The 20642-nt window shown below is 37.9% G+C and overlaps 2 protein-coding genes across 5 annotated transcripts in view; one reads left to right on the forward strand and one right to left on the reverse strand.

Annotated features, from left to right (window-relative positions):
• Positions 1-20642, reverse strand: part of TRMT44 (tRNA methyltransferase 44 homolog) — a 60749-nt gene that overhangs the window by 34442 nt on the left and 5665 nt on the right. The window lies entirely within an intron of this gene.
• Positions 1-20642, forward strand: part of ACOX3 (acyl-CoA oxidase 3, pristanoyl) — a 43244-nt gene that overhangs the window by 14458 nt on the left and 8144 nt on the right. For all 4 annotated transcript variants that reach the window (XR_010071168.1, XM_063335544.1, XM_063335545.1 and 1 more), the window contains 10 exons: positions 6274-6370; positions 6786-6968; positions 8379-8501; positions 10885-11005; positions 11507-11626; positions 12312-12425; positions 14092-14207; positions 16844-17018; positions 17528-17595; positions 18289-18375. Coding sequence is in view for 3 of the 4 variants with exons in the window: in XM_063335544.1 (XP_063191614.1) it covers positions 6274-6370; positions 6786-6968; positions 8379-8501; positions 10885-11005; positions 11507-11626; positions 12312-12425; positions 14092-14207; positions 16844-17018; positions 17528-17595; positions 18289-18375 (1204 nt within the window). In the remaining variant the exon portion in view is untranslated. The remainder of the gene's footprint in view (positions 1-6273; positions 6371-6785; positions 6969-8378; positions 8502-10884; positions 11006-11506; positions 11627-12311; positions 12426-14091; positions 14208-16843; positions 17019-17527; positions 17596-18288; positions 18376-20642) is intronic.

The raw sequence follows: 20642 nt of genomic DNA on the forward strand, positions 1-20642 counted from the left end.
GTGCTGATGTGCTTTTCTGTGTCTTCGCTTTGGGTTTTTTTTGTCTGCCCTGGCTAATGTGACATTACCAAAATTACCCATTACTGACTGCAGTGCACGTCAGTAAATGATTGCCGTTGAATTGTGGTGAACCAATTTTATGTCCAGTTGTAACAAGCAGCAAATTGCTGCTTTCCCCGCTCCAGAAATAGAAATGATGCCCAACTGAATCTGCATGGGAAACAGTTTGAAAATCAGTTATAATTGTGTTTCTGAAGTGGTGCTTAACATGCCTGTCTTTGTAGAACGTGCCCTGAGCTCATTCAGCTGATAACGTGTATACAGTTTATTGAGCAGACAAAACCTCTGATAAGGGAAGACCTAGTGAAATGAAGCTATCGAAGGTACAGCAAACCACTGCCAGACAGAAAGCTATTTATTTTAATGGAATTGTTTGTTGGGGAGAAATGGATCTTTCTGGGGGAAGAAGAATTGTTAGCTGTATCTACTTATAATTATGGACTTTGGAAAACTGAAGGTTTTTTATCAGCTTTCATGTAGAATTAAAATGTGATTCATCTCTCCACATGTATAACATGCTAAGACATTCAGCGTGTTCTCTAGCAATCACTGAGGCCAGATTCAGTTTTCTGAATACTGAAAACAAAAGAAAACACCCAAGAGAAAATGCATAAAGGGGTTCTATTGGGCAGAAAAGCAATAAATGGCATAAAAGAATGCCTCCTGGAAAGAGACTGCAGGTTCGGAAAGCCCTCACTACAATTCCTTGTATATTGGCAAAGATGGCATATATCACACAACCTCCAAGCCTTTACAGATTACTTTTAAATGGTTAATTCTTTTTTTTTTTTTGGTTACTATTCCAGTGTCAGTGCCAATAATACATTAAGATTCTGCTACTGCTAGTTTAAGGGTAGAACAAATAAAAGTCTAGTCCTGCAAAGGGTTTTGGTCTCCCCTAGTATTTATCCTCTTAACTCTTATTTAGGTTTTGCAATGATTGCAGTTATTTCACTAGAAAGACAGGAGCTGTAATACGTGGTTGAAGCCGAAATAGTCTCTTGGAGCTCCATCTTACAATCTGAAGCAGTGGTTTGGTGAAGATAATTTCCATACTCATCTTCTTTGGTTGTTTGCTTCTCTTCCCACACTGGCTTTGTGCTGGGTCAAACATTTGTCTAGCTGTGTAGGGGACTCAGCTAGGGAACTGGAACTGCCTGAAAACTAATCCGACAAAAACAACCCCAAAATTTGGCTGTCTTCAACGAGATCATTTGTCAGGTCTGGTTCATTGCAAGGCCACAGAAGAGGCTGTTCCAGTCCAGGGAAAGGGACAGTACAGGGAAGTGAATAAGAAAGCAAGTGTAGAAGTTAGTCCTGCTTCTCAAATAAACAAGCTTATGTTTGTTTAACATTTTTATTGTTTTGCAGCCTCTGACTAGAGTCACAAACAATTGCAGTATTAATGAAGCAGCTACAAAATAAAAATAAATGTTAGAAATGCCTGTACCTGTGCCTGCATTATCTGAATACAGTACCATCAATCCTTCCATTCCTTGTGAATGCTGCCACTTTCACAGTTAAACCAAATATTTTGCAAGATACATATTTCATATTTGCAATTTAAGTCAAAACAGTGATTTTTGCAGTGGAATCATTGATATACCTGTTTGCCCTCTCCACTTAGTTTCTACAGTCAAGGTTAGACACTTATCTGGGTACATACAGTGCTGTGCACATTGCTAAGATGTAGTCACATTGCTAAAGAGTGCTGCCTTATCCCCTGATTTTTGTCACTCACAAGTACCTCAAAACTGTGTAGCCGTAGCCAGTTCACACTGACAGGCACTTGTTGGTGCTAATGGGGAAAGGCCGATTCAGATCTGGTCACGCATTTGTTTTATCCCCCACAGAAATATAGGTCTCGCATCTGCAGTGAACCTGTTTTCTTCCTTAGCAGAGCTCTGTCAGCTCCCAACAGTTGCAGGAGCCTGCACATCCAAAACTCCTTGAAAGACTGGCACTTAGACTGTAAGAACTTCAGGGTGCGTGGGTCTTTGTGCATCCACGAAGTCTATTAAGGCAGGATTAGGAGGCCTATAAAATGCTATGTTGTTTTATTGTTGCTATTGAGCATTACTGTTAGAGAGCTACATTCTCAGATTAAAGCTTCGATAGTAGAAACTAGAGAGAAAATATTGCCTTGCAGTTTTCCCCAGCTTCTCGGTAACTCTTCTCAACTCTAACATTTCTGTGAGTTTCAGTCTGGAGTATGTCGCTGTTTTCTTTCCTTCTGCAAGTTCTTTAGCAAACCCCTGAAGTGTTATTCTTCCCAAGGTTTACTGTATCCTATAAACAGCCATGAGATCACTTGACTCACAATCTTTCAATACCACTTACCTACTTTCTGTTTCTGGCTGAAAGGATTGAAGGAGCTGTCACTGCACCACCTCTAACGTAGTCAATAACGAAAGCTGGCAGGAAAGGCATTTCAGTGAGTCTGAAATTCACCAAAGCATGTTTGAGCTATTTGTACTATAGGTAACAGCTTATTAATTTAGGACTGGCAAAGGGAGCTCGTAGCTTTTCAGCTGCTCCTTTTTTATCAGCATTACTGCACACCAGATGAATTACTATTGCATGATTTAAAGTCAGTAAGATTAACTTTGCTTGAAATGTTCCCTAACCTAGTGGCCAAAGAACCCACACAAGAATGTTGCTATTGGAATAGTGCTTCAGTCTGCTCAGCTAATCTATAGAGAAATCTGTGTGATACAGGTGTTTTTTACAGGCTAGATGATGCAAAATTGCACATTGCTATAGAGCCCTATGATATATATTTAACGTGGCAGCTATCTGTCTGTCTTGCTGAGAGGTCTTAATCTCAGTCACACTATTTGCTATGCAGAAGAGGCCCTAAATAGGGTACCTTTCAAACCTGTGGTCTTGTCATCAGCATGTGAAATTTAGCCATTTTCCAAACTTGCTGGTACATGATATCCCCATGACTATGTATACAGTTCCATTATTGTAAGGTATTTCTTTAATTCTTGAAGGAGATTTTTCCCCTAAGTGTGTTGACAGATGTGGTCCATGTCTATTCACAATGCTTTCTAGGCTAATAACCATTAGAAATGTGATCGTTGACTTCATTAAATCTTTACTATTTATTTTTAATATGTTCCAATATCAAGTTCAAATTGGCTAGTATGTCTAACAATTTCAAATAGCGAAGTTCTTGGAGAAGAAGCATAACAGCAGTTGGCAATGATCTCACAAGGTCACCTAACTCCCAGGTCCTGTAAGGTTCTGCTTTTATTTTCAACACTGGTACTCAAAGGCAATATATCTTATTTCTTTACACATGGGAATTTTCTGTGTGATTTTTAATTGCTAGTTCTGTCTCTCTGTTTTCCTTCTTGAAGTTTTTGTCATCTTATATGCATTTATTTTGATAGCAGCTTACAAAAAAAAAGAAGGAAGTTCTGTATCTGTAATGGACAATATCAAGTAAAAAATCTAAACTTTCAAAAACTGTTGTTTGAACTAATTTCATTTTAAGAAAATAGATTGTTATATAATGATTGGAAATTTAGTATCCTGGTTCACTAGCTGTGAAAGAAGTTATTATAAGAAAGGTATACATGTGGTTTTTTAATCAAAGTAATTCTAGGTAATCTTTCATGTGATACAGAATTAGCTACTTTATGTTGGACAGATTATAATAAAACTTTCGACAAGATTTTTTGCTCTTTCCAACAAAAAACTTCCTCTAGCTGTTTGGGATTGTATCACAACAGATGAAAGTGAGTAAAACTGTTTATTGGGTCATTTTGGGAGGTGTTTTGTTTGGCACACATCTGCCATACGTTCAATATTAGTAGGCTTGAATTTCCTAAAAGTAGGTTACTCGTATATAAATTTCTATATTAGTAGATTTGAATTTGCTTTTTAAGAACCCTAGTTTCAAGCATGTATCAATATAAATAATTTTCTACAATTGCACAGCTTTGCTGAATGAATTGAACTAATCACTACAGTGTAAAACACAAAAGGACAATTTGCCATCTTGTTTATTGTCATTACTATCACGAATCTCACCGTTCATCACACACAGGACTAAACATGCTGAAAATGCGTATTTGCAAAGAGAAGGCCCGAGAGCTAGAGCCCTATGAATTTCTTCCTAGTCTGTGCCCCAAACATTGTTAGGTTAACTCTTCCTTTAGTCTGGCTTCTGATTCCAGTTTTTATCACCCATTCAATAGCTTTTTAAAATAATATTTCATTGCTTTCTTCTATGCATCTTTTCCTAGTTGGGAGGGATCCTTTATAAGCATCCATGAAGCTCCCTTACTTTCATCACTCAGATTCCTCCTTAAAATTCTCGTTTGCTCTAATGGCTTATAAAAAAAAGTCAGTGCTTAGCTGCCAAGGTGCTGCGACTGGCAGGTATCATATCAAGAAAGTATTCTTCAGTAGTTAGTGTCTGCCTCACTGTTTGTTTGGACACATTTGTAGCTTCTTGCCTTATGCTTGGATTGTAAACTCCTAGGAGGAAGCACCTCCTTGTAGTTCCATGGCTGTGCAGTAACTAGGAAAAAAGAGTCCTAAACTAGGGACCTAAACCTTGCAACACACACTCTCCTGTAATTAAAGTAATGAGTAATAATAATTAAAAAAGCTCAAGTTCTGTCTAACATGCATGCTAGTGCTTAAAAATATTGGAGTTGCTAAACGGTTTTAGTTGTGATGGATTTTATTTGCGATATAGTGAGTAGAGAATGTGAATTTAACTAAAAGATCTTTTTTGAATGACACTTTTTATTTTGAGCGATATGAAGAAATATTAATAAAGATGGAAATCAGATTTTTTGAAATTCTGAATTTGATTCTGTTACAAAGTAGTGTTTTCTTGCTGAAACTGGCACTTAATGAAGCACTTTTTAGCATCATTAAGGCCACTAAGCAGCTGGTTCTTTGTTGGGATAGCACGCTTTTCTCTGTGGCTAAGTCCAAAAATACTGTGTATCTCTAAGGCTGAATAAATTCAGTATGCAGATATGTTTCCTTGGAAACAACTTGTAATTTTAAAGCACATGCAGCAATGCAGCCCTTATGTAATTTATTAACGTGAAAGACCTGGCTCTCGTGAGCCTTATTAAATAGATCAGCCTGTATTGGCAGGAAAAAGGAATTTGCTTTGATTACAAATACAGCTTTTCAAGTGCTATTAGATACTGAGATATTCGTGAGTGGAGCTGATATTACTGCTATTGTGCCAAGTTGTATTGCCCATTTGGGTGAAACAGTTCATATACTTTCTTCCTGAGGAATATGAATACTCAGGACATTCTGCCTGTTCTAACAGCTTCCTTCTTTACTGCTGCTAGCATTCCACAATTTCTTGCTCTTCCTTTTTCAGATGCCACATTCCAGGGAACAGAAATCTTAGTTTGAGTTTAAACAAAGGAAAATTCTCCATTCAGTTGCTTCTCGGGGCACTATTTCAGCTATGTCCTCATTTGTATTGCAATAACACGAATGATCCTCACAGATCTGTATTTTAGACTCATAAAAATATACAGTGTCTCTATTCCAAAGCAGTCTCCAGACTGGACTGACCAACACTTCAGTAGAGCATATGGTTTAGCAGAATTGTTTGTGGCAGGGAATTATTAGGAGTCAGAATGGCCCAGTCAGGTTCTAAGCAGGAGAAGGAAGTTATTCATCTTCCCAAGCTTTTTGTTAGCCGAGTTATCAAGCTAAGTAACTTACTCATGCAAACTGAGAATTCATTTCAAGTTTCTGGGCTGTCGGTGGAAGTGTCTGTCAAACTGCCTCTGTATAAGGTCTCTAGTAAGTAATTTTACCTGTCCTTCACCTCAAACAGAATACATTGCTCATCCTTCCATTAGTGGTTTGCTTCTTTACTTATGAAGCTGCTGAAAGTGTCTCCTAGAGTCCATGAGGTGTTTGTTTTGCTTTTGTAAGCATCATCTTTTTTTTAAAAAAAAAAAACAAACTGAAGAGTTATAACAAATAATTTTCCATCTTGAATTTGCTCTGCTGCCCGGAGTCTGAAAGCCTTTGTTCTCCCAGGCATACTCTCCTAAATTTACCTACCTGGCCTGATGGGCACTGTTTTCAATTCACTGATATGCCTGAGATCATTGTGCAATCATGTCTTTGTTGTGACCTTTATTCTGTAACATAGACACCTCAGACTATGTTGAGGCAGATTTTACATTTCCTGTGTATTTGTTTAAACAGATTTGCCATGTTCCACAATGTCAGGATACCTAAAGAAAACATACTGAATATAGCTGGAGATGTCACAGCTGAGGGAAAGTACTCAAGTTCAATCAAGGTATGAATCAAGGTTTTGTCTCATTAATACAGTTCATTAAATATACAAAGGTATAAGTAGGTTAAGAGATAGAGCATGGATCTCTCATGTTGGGAAGTACTAGATACCTTGACTTAAATAGGGCTGTTGATGCTTTCACATGAGATAGTCAGAATGCTGGTTTTTTAATTGCCTTCCAGAGATTTCTGAGCTCACCTTACTGATTTTACTGACTTCTTGCTCTTTGTGCTACCCCAGTGATCCTGAAGGAGTTTAGAGAAACTACTTTGAATCTTGCCTGAATGCCTTATCGGAATGTCAAGAAATGAAATTGGCTAGTCCTCTGGGCTTCTGATCATGCTACCAGAGTTGTCTCTTTCTGGGGAGGTAAATGAAATGTTAGCCTCACCATTCAGGCTGTCTTTTATTTATTCAGGATGTTAAAGAGCGTTTTAGTGCATCTCTGGGATCCTTGTCCACTGGCAGAATTCTGATCACAGCAGTTTCCACGACCAATTTAAAGCTTGCCTTATCGATAGCCATTCGCTTCTCAGCAGCTCGCCATCAGTTTGGACCAACTGATGAAGAAGAAATACCTGTTCTTGAATACCAAACACAGGTAAATACTTTGGCATTCACCTCTACAGACTTTCATGTAATGAAACTAAGATTCAGATCAAAATAGTGACACTGAAGTTAGTTAGTGAAATTCAGGTTGTCTGTGTCATCTGAAGGGTCATTCTAGTGCAGCTGTTCTAACTTAAGAACTCCTTACACTTCTCCTGGCACGATCAGGCTTTTAACATAAGTTCTTGTAATAGCAAAAACCATAATCCTGTTTCTCTGAAGTACCTAGAAGCATTTGTCTTCTGAAATAGTAACCTTTTCAAAGAAAGACTGTCTTCTATGCACATGTGAAAGTACTGCAGATGTAGAAACTAGTATTTGTTAAAAAATGTCAGTGCCTCTTTTGCTGCTATGCTAGTTTTCTCTTTTTTTAGCCTTTATTCTTTTAAAGTATAGAAATTAATGATATTCATTGTGGTGAAGTCTCAGGCTACTAGTAATTTGGAGAGGAGTATAACCATTGTTTTTCTGCAGAAACACCTTTTGCTCCGAAAAAAATAAAACAAGAATATGTAGGATAACTTGAAAATAGAGAAAACTCTGGTCTGCTGAATGAGAAAAGTTAATTTATAGAAAGTCCTGAAAACAATCATGCCCAGTTTGTCATTGCTCAGTGGGTGCTTTTTTCCAGGTTTGCACTTAGTCTTGGCACTTTGAAAGATTTCATGGGTTTCTACAAACTGACGGAAACTGCCTTCTTTACATCTCTTCCAAATAAGCCAGGGTCTGCTTCCCACTATTCTTCAAGACACTCAGTTTTGCTCAGTTTTGGCTTGTTATTTAGGCTCTGCTTGCTGAACCTCTCATTCTCTTCTTGCTCTACCACAAACGCTTCTTGAAGCAGTTTCTTCTTTCCTTCATGAGCTCTATCTGAGTTGCATGGAGCAGCAAAGATGCTTTTTTCTCTGCTTCCCAGCCCTGTTTTTTTTCCACAGAATGCAACCAGCACTAACTTACATTCAGCAATGAAGAAGCAAGTGAAACAGTTACAACCTCTGTCATGTTGGTACTGAACAAACACATGAATCATGACTGGCCCTGGCATGCCAGACATTGTATAAACATAAGGCAAAAATATGTCATTAGTCCCCAAAGCTTCAGTGAACTTTTGCACTGGTTTAACAGAATGTTTATCACAAATTCGTAAAACGCATGAACTAAGAACATAGAGCATAAAATGCATGAACATAGAATGATGTAACTGTAACTTGTGTATAGAGCAGTTATACATAATTATGTTTATGGATGGTTATTGTTAAGTTTTGTTCCTTATAAAACAGTTTTCCAATTTGAACAAAGTAAAAATGAATGGGTGGGTTCAATATTATAAGACAGTTACATATATATAACTATTAAAAATACATATCAATTTGTGATCAAATCTATTTAATTTTTATTCTAGCAATGGCGTCTTCTTCCTTATCTGGCTGCTGCATATGCCTTAGATTATTTCTCCAAATCCCTGTTTGAGAACTTTGTAGAATTTTATGCAGGCGTATTGACAAAGCAAAGGAGTCAGAGACAGGTGAGATATTTACACATTTCTTCTCAGCTGAGTTCTTACTGTAATGAACTCGAAATTGTTAAATGAAGGACCTACTTAGAAGTCTTAGGCCATCTTACAATCAAGAATGCTAGAGCAATCTCTCAGAAATATGGGGCATACAAAGTAATGAATTAAGTTGCATTCCGAAAATTAGTTTTGATGGAGTGGTTAACGTTTTATTGATTTCCGTGCAAATTAAATCTATGTTCCCTTGCAGAATTATTTATCATAAATATATGATGGTAATGCAAATTCAGCTTATAACTTTTAAAAATGATACTTCAGGGGGGATGTATCAAAGATTTTCTGAAATAATACTATTAATTTCTGCAGCGGCTCTATGAATCTGGCTTGAGTTTGCAATTCATATTTATGCATTGGGATAAATGTTTCTGGAGAAAAAAATTAAGGCTTTTGAGTCTCAATGCTGAATTTTTCGTCCACAATCAGACCATTGGAAGTAACCCCTTTACAGAGGAAATAGTTTGACCTGTCTCTGTGCAAGGACTGATTCTCAACCAAAATAACTGCAGTATGGTTTTTTTAATAGCATATAAATGTTATTTATTTTTTTAAATTTTGACAATATTCATTTTTAGGACCTACACAGTGTCTGTAGATCTCACTTAAACAGTCAGCCTTTTTTCAGCTAAAATAAAGCTCATGAAAGATTTGTGTACTAAATGGCTGGGTATTCTAATTTCTTCTCTTTGCACAAACCACAGAATAATCTGGTTAATTTTTTTAATCTGATATTTTATCTCTGGAGGTCTCCAATGCAGTCACTAACCTTTGGCAAAACAGTGGCTTTCAGAAAAAATATCATGATAGAGAGAAATCTGATTGTTGACAATGTTAGGAATGTAATCCCTATGAATTCCTTGTGTTCTACAGGAGATCTTAAAAAAAATACAATCCAAAAACACCCAACCAGGGAGTTACTTTTAAACAAGCTTTGGTAGTATCAATCCACTATCTCCAGAAGCTGGAATTCCAAACACATTTTCAAAGGAAAGCAACAGAGTTAGTGTAAATGCAGGCTACTAGAAACTGAGAGGGTACATTTAAGTTTTCCTGCTCTTTGCAAAATTGATGCTTGAAAGATCAATGAAAACCATGTAAATCAGTAAATGTTATAAATACCCCCTTGCTGACTGGGGAGAGAGGGATTGCTTATGTCACAGAGGGAATAGAAGATTCGTCTGGACATGCCACCTTCAACCACCTACCTCTCCATCTTTGGGAGGGACAGGTTGCAAGCAGTGAACTATCGCATGTCAGTTGGCACATCTGAGCTAAGATGTACGCATGTATCCATTACCTGGCACAAATTATGGCTGTCCCATATAAGAAAGTTAGTGCTGAATGTTTTTCAGTTGTGGGAGGGTTTTTTTGTGGCAGCAAAAATTATGCTTATCCCTTACATAGATTTCAGAAAATTTTATGTATGTATTGCCAGTTATTCTTTTCTACATTATAAAGCAGTACACATCCGAGGGCAACTGTATGAGGTTTAACAAAGCCAAGTGCTTTGCACTTGGGTCACAACAACCCCATGCAATGCTACAGGCTTAGGGAAGAGTGGCTGGAAAGCTGCCTTGCGTATAAGGACCTGGGGGTGTTGATCAACAACCGTCTGAATATGAGCCAGCAGTGTGCCCAGGTGGCCAAGGCAGCCAGTAGCATTCTGGTTTGTATTGGAAACGGTGGGGTGAGCAGGCCTAGGGAAGTGATCGTCCCCCTGTACTCAGCACTGGTGAGGCTGCACCTTCAGTACTGCATTCAGTTTTGGGCCCCTCACAACAAGACAGACATTGAGGTGCTGGAGCGAGTCCAGAGAAGGGTAACAAAGCTGGTGAGGGGTCTGGAGCACAAGCCTTATGAGGAGCAGCTGAGGCAACTGGGGTCGTTTAGCCTGGAGAAAAGGAGGCTGAGGGGAGACGTTATAGCTTTCTACAGCTACCTGAAAGGAGGTTGTAGTGAGATGGGTGTCAGTCTCTTCTCCCAAGTAATAAGCAATAGGACAAGAGGAAATGGCCTCAAGTTGTGCCAGGGGAGGTTTAGATTGGATATTAGGAAAAATTTCTTCACCAAAAGGGTTGTCAAGCCCTGGAACAGGCTGCCCTGGGAAGTGTTTGAGTCACCATCCCTGGAAGAATTTAAAATACATGTAGATGTGGTGCCGAGGGACATGGTTTAGTGGTGGACTTGGCAGCGTTAGGCTAACAGTTGGTCTTGATGATCTTAAAGGTCTTTTCCAACCTAAATAATTCTATGATTCTGCATAGCCATGGCTTTAACCGGTCACAGACTTACTTTGTGTAAAAGTTATTACTCACTTGTAACTTGTTTTTTCACAAAGGCTGATTTGGGACGTGAGATTCATGCCTTATCTGCTGCCAGCAAACCACTGTCATCTTGGACTGCTCAGCAGGCAGCCCAAGAGTGCCGAGAAGCTTGTGGAGGACATGGTTACCTTGCCAGTAAGTTACAGACTACTGCATACACTGATCAGAAAAAGAATGGTTATGTTGATGTGTTGATGTTTGGCTGTTGTTGCATCATGGTGTCTAAATTTTAGCTATATGTTTAGAAAGGACTTTTTCCTCATATCCATATTTTTAAAGTTTTTATACCTGATACCACAAAAAAGAACTAAACCTGTGCAAGCATCTGCACCAGCATTTGGACAGCCTGTATATGTGATTCAGTCTCAGTTCCAAAAATAGAGATGCAGACTTTAGAGATGAAAATTCCCCTTGTAAGATTAATGCCACATTTTTCTAAAAACTTTATTCATTTTCATAATGAATATTAATTTTCAGAAGCTAAACAGTGAACTTTCAAGCTCATTTGTTGGTAACTATCTATACATACAGCAACAGACAACTCTCTTGCACTTTGTCACAGAATAATTATTTCATCCCTCTTAGCTTCCATGAGTACATTGCAATATATTAAGTTGTGCACTTGTTCTTATTAAGTGAATCGTCTGGGTGAAATCCGAAATGACAATGATCCAAACTGCACATATGAGGGAGATAACAACGTCCTGCTTCAGCAAACTAGCAACTACTTAATGAGCTGGATGAATTGCATAAGAGGTAAGTTTTCATTGTGGAATCCTATGCTGGACCCAACAGCGTGTAGTTAATGGAATTAGGAGGTAATTTCATACTGAAAGCAATTCACAGTCATTTAATCATATTGTAGAACGTAAATAATGTGCTACATACTCTGTCATATGATACATTCACAATACAAAGATACTTGCTGCAAGAAATATTCTTTCTCCTAAGCCTTGCAGAAGTTAGCTAGATGTTTTGCCATCTCTAATCAGGTTAAGTAGTATCTTACTCCCTGAGAAATGCAGTTGTGTTCAATGGAACTACTCCTGAAGTCATTGTAAGTCTGGGTACCCTCTGCTCATTGTACTTAAAACAGTTCACATTGCCTTAATTGGTAGCAATATCCATCAGTACATTTTGTAGTTCTCCAGATAAAGATTTTGTTCCAATTTTCTAGCAGTGAGTTTCACCAGCATCTTATAGAACTGGAAAACTCAGCAATAGGAGTTGAGTGTTCTGGGGCTTACAGGCAATGATGTCAGGTTTTTCAGCACTTGTCCACCAGTCCTCATTTGGCTGCTCTAGGCTATAATAAAATAAATATTATGGCCTAATTGCATCTGGCCTATCAAGCATATGCATGGCTTTGTAATAGGTTTTTAGTTCCAAAAAGTCTGATTTCTTTTCTCATAAATCATTTTTATTTTCTTTGGTATTTCAGATAAAGCTCCTTTTGAATCCCCTTTTGGAACAATAAACTTTTTGCAAGACTACCATCATATCCTTGGCTGGAAATTCACACCCATTAGCGGTGAAAATTCCATGGACTCCTCAGGTAGCCTTCTGCTGTTAAGCTGATTCGAGAATCTTAAATTCCTTCCCAAAGGAACCAGAGATTTGAGATTCGACCTCTGCTACTTAGTAGATATTTTTCACATTGCTTTTTTCCTGACTTTGTTTGTATAATATGCATTTCAGTTTACTAAGAACACAGTTTGCATTTCAAAATATGTCCTATTGTCCCCAGCCTCAACTCTAGAATGTAGGATAGCATCAGATATTTTTCTTCCATTTTTGTTCCTCTAAAGTAGAATTTCTTATCTATTTTTTGGCACTGTATTGTTGTTTTCAAGTGAAACTGCTGTAAGGGGCATTGATTGCTGCTCACTTATATCTGTAAAATATCTTATTTTAGAAAACCATACAAATTATTTAGAAATATGTTGAAGAGGCTTAAAGTGTGGCTGGTTTTGACAGTTGCTTTTGGTTGCATGAAAGAAAATTCCCTGCAGTTTTTCTGGCTTACTCTGCTATAATCAAATCAAGTATGACATTGGATGCCATTCCCACTTTTGTATCACTGTGAGCCCGGATTGGCCCTTGGAGGCAAAAATTAATGAAGAAATGAGAAGATAATGAGATAGTGACAGGGCATTGAGCAAAAGTGAATCTGTGAAACTGAGAACATACTGGGGGAAGAAACTCCTGTCCTAACATATAAGGGGCAATCAAGTTGATTCCTAGAATTCGGTAACCACTTCAGTGCTCAAATAATTGCAAAAAAGCTGAACTTCGGATAGTGATGCATAGTACCAAGTGACATAGTATCATAACAGCTATGGGGTAAAATCTGAATAACTTCAAAATACAAAGACTTATAAGAAAAAGACTAGTTCAAAAGAACTGCTTGCTTTCTACTTTGTTGTATGTCTCCAACTTGTGAAATCCAGCAGAGCACAAACTGATACCTAAGCACGTGTTGTCTCCTCTCTTGTAATACCTACTGAAACAGACTATGGTTTTTCAAATATCTGAATCTGTTTATTGTCCCATTCTGTTAGAAACTGGACTACTAATTTAGGTGCCTGAATTTAGGCAGCATATGAACACTCACGATTGCCTAAATAATATTCTACGTTAAATCTTAAGCTAAGACACAAGCAAGCAGGATTCATACAAGGACTTTATGCTGAAGTACTTTTTTCCTTAGTAGTTCCAGGCTGCTTTAAAAATATAATGTGCTTCTGTACAAAGCAGGTCATTCAAATGCGATTACATTCAGCCACCTTTGCGATGTTAGAAGTCACATGCTTTCACAAAATGTGGACTGTCTTCTGTTCATGTACACTCAGAAGAGACTGAATACCTTGCAGACCTAAGTCTTAATATGGGAAGAAAATAACAAGCTAAAAAAATTTGATCAAGTCAGAAGTCTAAAATGAGTTATGGATATACCTTGCCTTTTAGCTTGGGGTCAGTTTGAACTAGTGTATGGTCAGGCATGGTATGTCTTCACTGTACAGTTACAATCTGACTGTCTTGCCTAGATGCCATTTATTACATCTACAGTAATGGGCAAAGTGTCACGTTAATGGATTGATTAATTAACACTGTCACTTTTCATCTCGGGTAACAAAAACAGACACCGCAGAAGAATCTGCATATGACTTCTTGCATTATAAATGTGAATGTTAAGAATTTTGATTTTCTCTTTTTCACAGTTCCTTTAGCAGCATATAAATGGCTGGTTTGCTACCTTCTCCGGGAAAGTGACCTAAAGCTGAGCAAGGAGAAACAGTCTGGGCGAAGTGATTTTGAGGCAAAAAATAACTGTCAGGTAATACTTATTCGGCTTTCTTATTTTATTTACTTACTTTCATCCAAGTTTGTCAGATCCTGTTAGTTTTATTCTCTTCTGTCATGAAGTACCATTTCCTCAAGCATAAAGCAGCAAGTCAAATAACTAATAAAATTTAATACCTGTCCATGTGCATTGTATTGAACATGATAGCAGGAGGACAGTTACCATCAGCAGAAGTCTTTCAGCATATATTTCCCTTCAGAAAAGTTGCAGGCATGTGGTGGGTGATGTCTGTAATTTTGATAGCACAGCTTTTGAAGACTAAGTCTACTACTATTAAATCTACTGCAGCATCTGATTATTACATCTCCATCTGCTCTTGCGGCCAAATACATACTGTAGGAAAGAATCTTGTTCTGGCAGGTGGGTAAACTAGATGACCTAATAGATCTTTTCCATCTCTAATTTCTATAGTGCAAAGTAGTCATGAAAGATACCAGACTGACAGCATTGGAACCTGAAAAGGAAACATTGACAATCTACATATAGCAGATCCTCTATCTCACCAATGACTTTTAACAGCTAGGAATGGCTTAACTCCAAATTTCAGTGTATATCCCCAAACTCCCCAAATTCTTCCATTGCCTCCATGAGAAAAACTGGCTTGCATCCTAGGAAAGAACAGTTGTCATTTGTCACTGGGGAGAGAGAGATCTGTTCCCTGAAGATGGCCAGTGTCATTCACCTTCTCTGCAAAGCTCATTAAAAAACATCAGGAAGGAATATTTAATTCTGCACCTAGAAAGAGCCAGCCTAGCTTCAACAGGGGATGCTCTGTGTGAAACCTATGGTAGAGTGGAAGAAGTCTTTCCTGGTTTTACCCTAGAAGCAGCTTAATTAGAGAAACTCTTCAGGGTCAAATTCAGAATGGGTGCCAGAAATTCAAGCCTGATTGCCTGTCAGTTGGCCAGCTTTTGGGAGGCTGGTGCCAGGGCCAGCGTGTTAGAGAGAATAGTTTGCTCAGAAGTATGAAGGTTCTCTTCTATTTTATGTTCAAATGTGTTAAAATATAAAGGTACTTAGGCACACAACTGCTGCTGAGATAGGCATTGATATACCTTAGGTCATTAGGCTTTCTTTTCTCCCTAAAATTTGTCTTCAGGACAGCGGGATTTTTTATTTTAATGGCATCCTCAAAAACATCTGAAAATGATTTACAAGCTGGGCTTTAAAGACATATACATATTCGATTTAAAATTTTCTGGGCATGAAGAAGCACTTTTCTGTCAGCCCAGTGGCTGACTAATATATAATATTTGTTCTTGCTATGGGAGATCTGGAAGAGATTCCTAACCTATCCCTAGGCTATTTTGGTTTGGGGATAGCCTGATAGAAACAATACAGAAGTACAAGCAGAGGTGAATAAGGAAATAAAATTACAGGGGAGACGCATGGGGAATTAATGCTTCATTTGGGATACTGAGACTTATTTCATTCTGACTAGGGAATTGATGCTCATGTCTAAAAACGTCCATCTAGTGAGGGGGAAGTTCTCCCTAATCCTGCAGAGAATAGGTGTGTTATTTTGCGTTCACACTTGTATGTGAGCTTGGAGGTAAGTATTCCACTGACCAGCTATCAAGAGAGAGACGGCAATCTTTGGAATGTGCCTTTTTTAAATTGCATGGTGGATTTAAACGCAAGGATGATGCAAGTATTCAATGGAAAAAAGAAAAACTAATCAACTAACTCTAAATGAAAAAAAAACAAAACTGAATAAATGGGCTAAAACCAAACGCCAGTTTGCAGCATTGCAACAAATCGGCCACAACAGCAATGGTTTTATAGTCCCCTTCTGTTCACCAACTAGAGTGTTTTCAGGCAGCAGACTATTTCATGGTAGGACATATGCGGTAATACAGCAAAGGTGAAGTAAGTAAAAGTAGAAAAGTTTTCCTATGTGAGTACAATCACTTAAGGCTTTATACTTGGTATTAACAGTAACTGGTTACCTTTGCCTTGTTGATCAGATATTTTGCAAGGATTAGTTGGATAGTTCTTTCAAAACATACTACAGTCTATCACAATCCATAAACAGAATGCACTCATGCTAACATGATCAGATTTTTTATTTATTATTTGAGTGGACTGTAAGAAGTTTTCAGTAGGTTACTGCACCACTTTGAAGATTTTACCCTCTTTATAAAATTCTGTATATTAAATAAAGATGAACCTACCTTTATCTTATTAAAGTTTTATGGGTTTATTAATGACCCTAAAGTCAGCAAACCTGATTTTGCATGATCTTCTCTCTTATGTAGCTACTTGATCCCGTACAGTCTGAGTGCAACTGCCAAATTGCACTGGTAATAGACATACAATCTGCTCTCCCTTTGGATTGGCATAAGAGAGTACCCAAACTGGAACACAATGGAAAATTAGGATCTTATTTCTAAGAGGCATTTCATGAGGCATTTTATGACTAACCTCTGCAAAGACATTTTAGAAATGGTTTTCTTCTGGAGTTTCGTCTTAGACTTTCTTTAATCTCAAACTAAATCTCCAACAAATCAACAAATCTCCAGCTTCACCAGAGCAATGACATTTTGCACCAGCTGACGTTTGGTTCCTTGTATGTTGTTACTCAGTGTCCTTCTTTTCTGTTTCCTAAGGTCTACTACTGTCGATCATTAGCCATTGCTTTTATTGAACAAACGGTCTTACAAAGATATCATGACTTCACTCATGATCCCAACATACCATCTACTCTGCAGCCAGTGCTTAAGAATCTCAGTGCTCTGTATGGATTCTGGTCTTTAAGTAAACATCTGGCTGTGCTCTACCAAGGTGAGATCAGCTCCCTGAATATACTGTACATGTTACTTCATAAAAGTCCTAACTTAAACATTATGAGGATTTTTTCCCATATTGTATCTCGGCAGGGGGAGGGAATCCTAATTGGGGTTTAGATTAGAGCATTTTCTTATTGCCTGTGTGATGTAAAACAACCATTCTGGGCCAAAATTTCAGGAGCAGGACCCTGGAGCTATGAATTAACCCAAAAGACTCTTTCTTAGCTCAGAGGTAATGGAGGGCCCACAAGTTTTGATGTGGTCCGGTGCTTGGGAGAGAGGACGGGGGGTAGGCAGCAAGATGTTGTAGTGTAGCTTGTTAATGCAAAAGCCTTCAAATGTCAAACTAAGACAGTTTTACGGTCAGGTCATTAATGAAAGACAGTCAGTCGAATTACACAGGAGAGCCTATTTAGTCTCCTGAATACTGAACTGATAAACTGTAAAAGGATTGTATCAGTGTAATCTTAACTGGTATAAGCCTCTTTGTGAATGTATTTGCAGGTGGCTATGCTTCAGGTGAACAAGCTGGTAGATTTATTCAGAATGCTATTCTGGAGCTCTGCAACACAGTAAGCCTTCAATATTGTTTGTTGTGATTAAATAATAATATAGTATACAAATACTGAAAAAGAGACCTATCGGTTATGCTATACTTCAAGGGCTAAATTAGCAGGATATTACATTAATAGTTTCTGAATAACTTTCTGTAAAGTTTAGTAACTCATTGATCCTGAATATAGTCATAGTTCATTTACCAAAAAATGATAAACAATGTATCTTACAAAATAACACTCTGTCATTTGTGGCCTTGCAATCTTCATTGGAAAGCCAGTGAAATATTGCAATCCAGTGCTGTTTATTTCATTATGTGTTAGCTCATTTTTTTCTCAGCACAAAAGCTTTTAAAACTGGATCATATTCTTTGCAGATAAATAAAATTTCAGTGAAGAATCCGGAAGTTATGTTTTTAAAGTTCTAAAATACATGTTTTTATGTGTGTAAATGGTACCATCTTGGTTAAAATGTGTTTTAAACCCATAAGGAAAGGAGGAAATATTTAAAATAGAGTCTCTCTAAAATACGTCCCTCTTACCCTGGGAGGAAAAAAAGCAAAATAAACCTAGATTCCTTATTTTGGATATCTTGTAAGTTACCAAGAGATGGTACTTTATGAAAATAACCTTTTTGCTGCTCTGTAGTTCACAGATAGCCATAGACAACTACAGAAGTTGCCTAATATTACGTCTTCTGTTTTTAAACAGTTGAAAGATGATGCAGTTGCCCTGGTTGATGTCTTTGCTCCTCCTGACTTCATCCTCAACTCTCCCATTGGTAAAGCTAGTGGAGAGGTAAGAAACCCATTTTAAAATTTGTAAATTTAATCATTAAGAAGAGCATTGCCTGTAAATAGCCATAACATATCCAAGGCACAGCTACAAAAGAACAGGAAGACACTATTTCAGTGGAAAGTACCGTAGTTAAATTGATGTCAGCAGAAAATGACATTTTGCATTTGCTGGAGACAGGCTTCAATGAGAAACTCATACAGTATTGCTCTTACCATCTCCTAAGATTCCTTAAGGAGTAACATGTCTTTAGTATATAGCTTAATATCTTGGAGAGGGAGTAAGGTGTGTTTTTTCTCTGCCTAGGACTTTTGCAGCCTTTATTGGTATTCGCATTACACCCAGTTTGTGTGATGTGCCTATAAATGTTGTAGAAATCATTTCTTTCTTTTAATTCTTCATAAAAAGAGAAAGGAAAATTTAAAACTTGTTCCAGTTAAAAATTATATCAGAAATAGTGCAATTCTTTGAGAATTCTGTTTATCCAGTGGGAATTCTAGGATATGACAGAGTACCTTGTAATAACCAGTGCGAGGTACAGCATTACCCAGGGGATCTTGGTAATCTTAATGCAGACTTGAAGGATGCCGTTTTGTTAGCACCTCTCCTTGCTTTAATGAATATGTAATCCCTCCTTGTTAAGGCTGAGAGATTGCGAGAGCTCATCCTTAACAAGAGCGAGAGTTGAATCAAGAACTTAACAATGGCCATACTGGATCCAGTTCACAGAACACTCTAGAAAACACTGTATGAAACAGATGAAATATTGAAGTGTTCTTTTCCTTGTGTCTTGGCTGTTGGCAGTTGGTGGTTTGAGAGATATCTCAAGCCGTAGGTTGTATTTGTGTCATTCTGTTTAATAGTCACAGATGTATCTAGCTTCCATTCATTTTTCCCATCCATTTTCAATTTCAGCTGTGTTTTGGCTTCCATGACACCATAATTTCCATATTGGGAGTATTGTGAAAAAATAACTTTCTAGTCCTGTTCCATATACGTTTACTATCTGTGAGGGCCTTTTCATTCCTGTGACAGGCCTTCTTTTGCTTCTCTGTATCTTTCCTTGTTCTGACATGTCCTTTCTGAGGTATCATAACCGAACCTACAAGCAAGATCCAGGATGTGGGTGCACCATGGATTTGGCAATACTAGGTCACAGTCCCGCTCTGCTTTTTTTTTTTAACTTGACGTACTTAAAGAGCTGTATTTCATTCCAAAGTCTCAGCAAACCAAAATTCTTGCTTACTGGCCAACCCTACTCAGCAGAGCCAAGCTGTGGGACAGCTATTGTGTAGAGACTGGCGTCACAGTGCGGTAGTTTGGTTTAGTGTGGATAGACCCTGTAGAGAATCACTAGAGCCTGGGGAGGCTGCCAGGAAGTTTGACAGGATTGCTGAGTCAAGTGTACTCAATGCTTTTCAATATTCGCTGTCTGTGTCTTCATGTCTAAAGTTGTCCATCGTTCCCATGGTAATCAAGCAATACAGAAGGCAGCCCAGATGTTTCTAACAAGACTGACCTAACAGAATTATTAACTTTGGTAACAGAGTCTCTACAAATAAAGGAGGAAGGGCTAGCTCTACATATCCAGCTATCTCAACAAGAGGACTATAATCATAACTGGAAACCTTGTTTCCATTTCTGTAGATTTTGGAGTATTAAAATAATGAAAGAGAACACGGGAGGGAAGCTCCAAAGTTGACTCTAAGAGGAGCATCATCTGTAAGAATGTTAAGAAAGAATATCTGTATTGTCCAAAAGCAAATTTTCACCCATTATTCTGTCTCTAACAGAAGCTGTGAGCAAATGCTATAGGCAGAAATATAAAATATGGTGTAAGTACACAGTGGTCTGTTCCTAGAATACTATCTGCTTTCTAGCAGTCAGCTGGAGATTTCTTATCAGCAGCTAATAAAGCTGTCATGTAATGGATTTGGCTAGCTCTTCCTTGGCTAGCTCTTAGCTCATACAAATACAGAAGCCACAGAGGCTTTTTAATATTAGGAATTAAGAATAGAGATAATATTAGGAATATAATATGTGAGACATGCCAATAGGACTCTAAACTCTACTGGCTTCCTCATGCACTAAATATTTGGTAAGGTTTTTGTAATTTCATTGAGTCATGTTGAGAAAATAATTTCACGCAGTGATATCCAACCGGTGTTCTGCAGAACTGAGGAAGGTTTTCTGAACTGTCTCTAAGTCTGTGGTTTTCAACTTGTGTAAATATTTTCAACTGAAATTTGAAAAAAGGCTGCCAATCCCTC

This window comes from Chroicocephalus ridibundus, chromosome 5 (assembly GCF_963924245.1).
Source record: "Chroicocephalus ridibundus chromosome 5, bChrRid1.1, whole genome shotgun sequence".
NCBI lineage: Eukaryota > Metazoa > Chordata > Aves > Charadriiformes > Laridae > Chroicocephalus > Chroicocephalus ridibundus.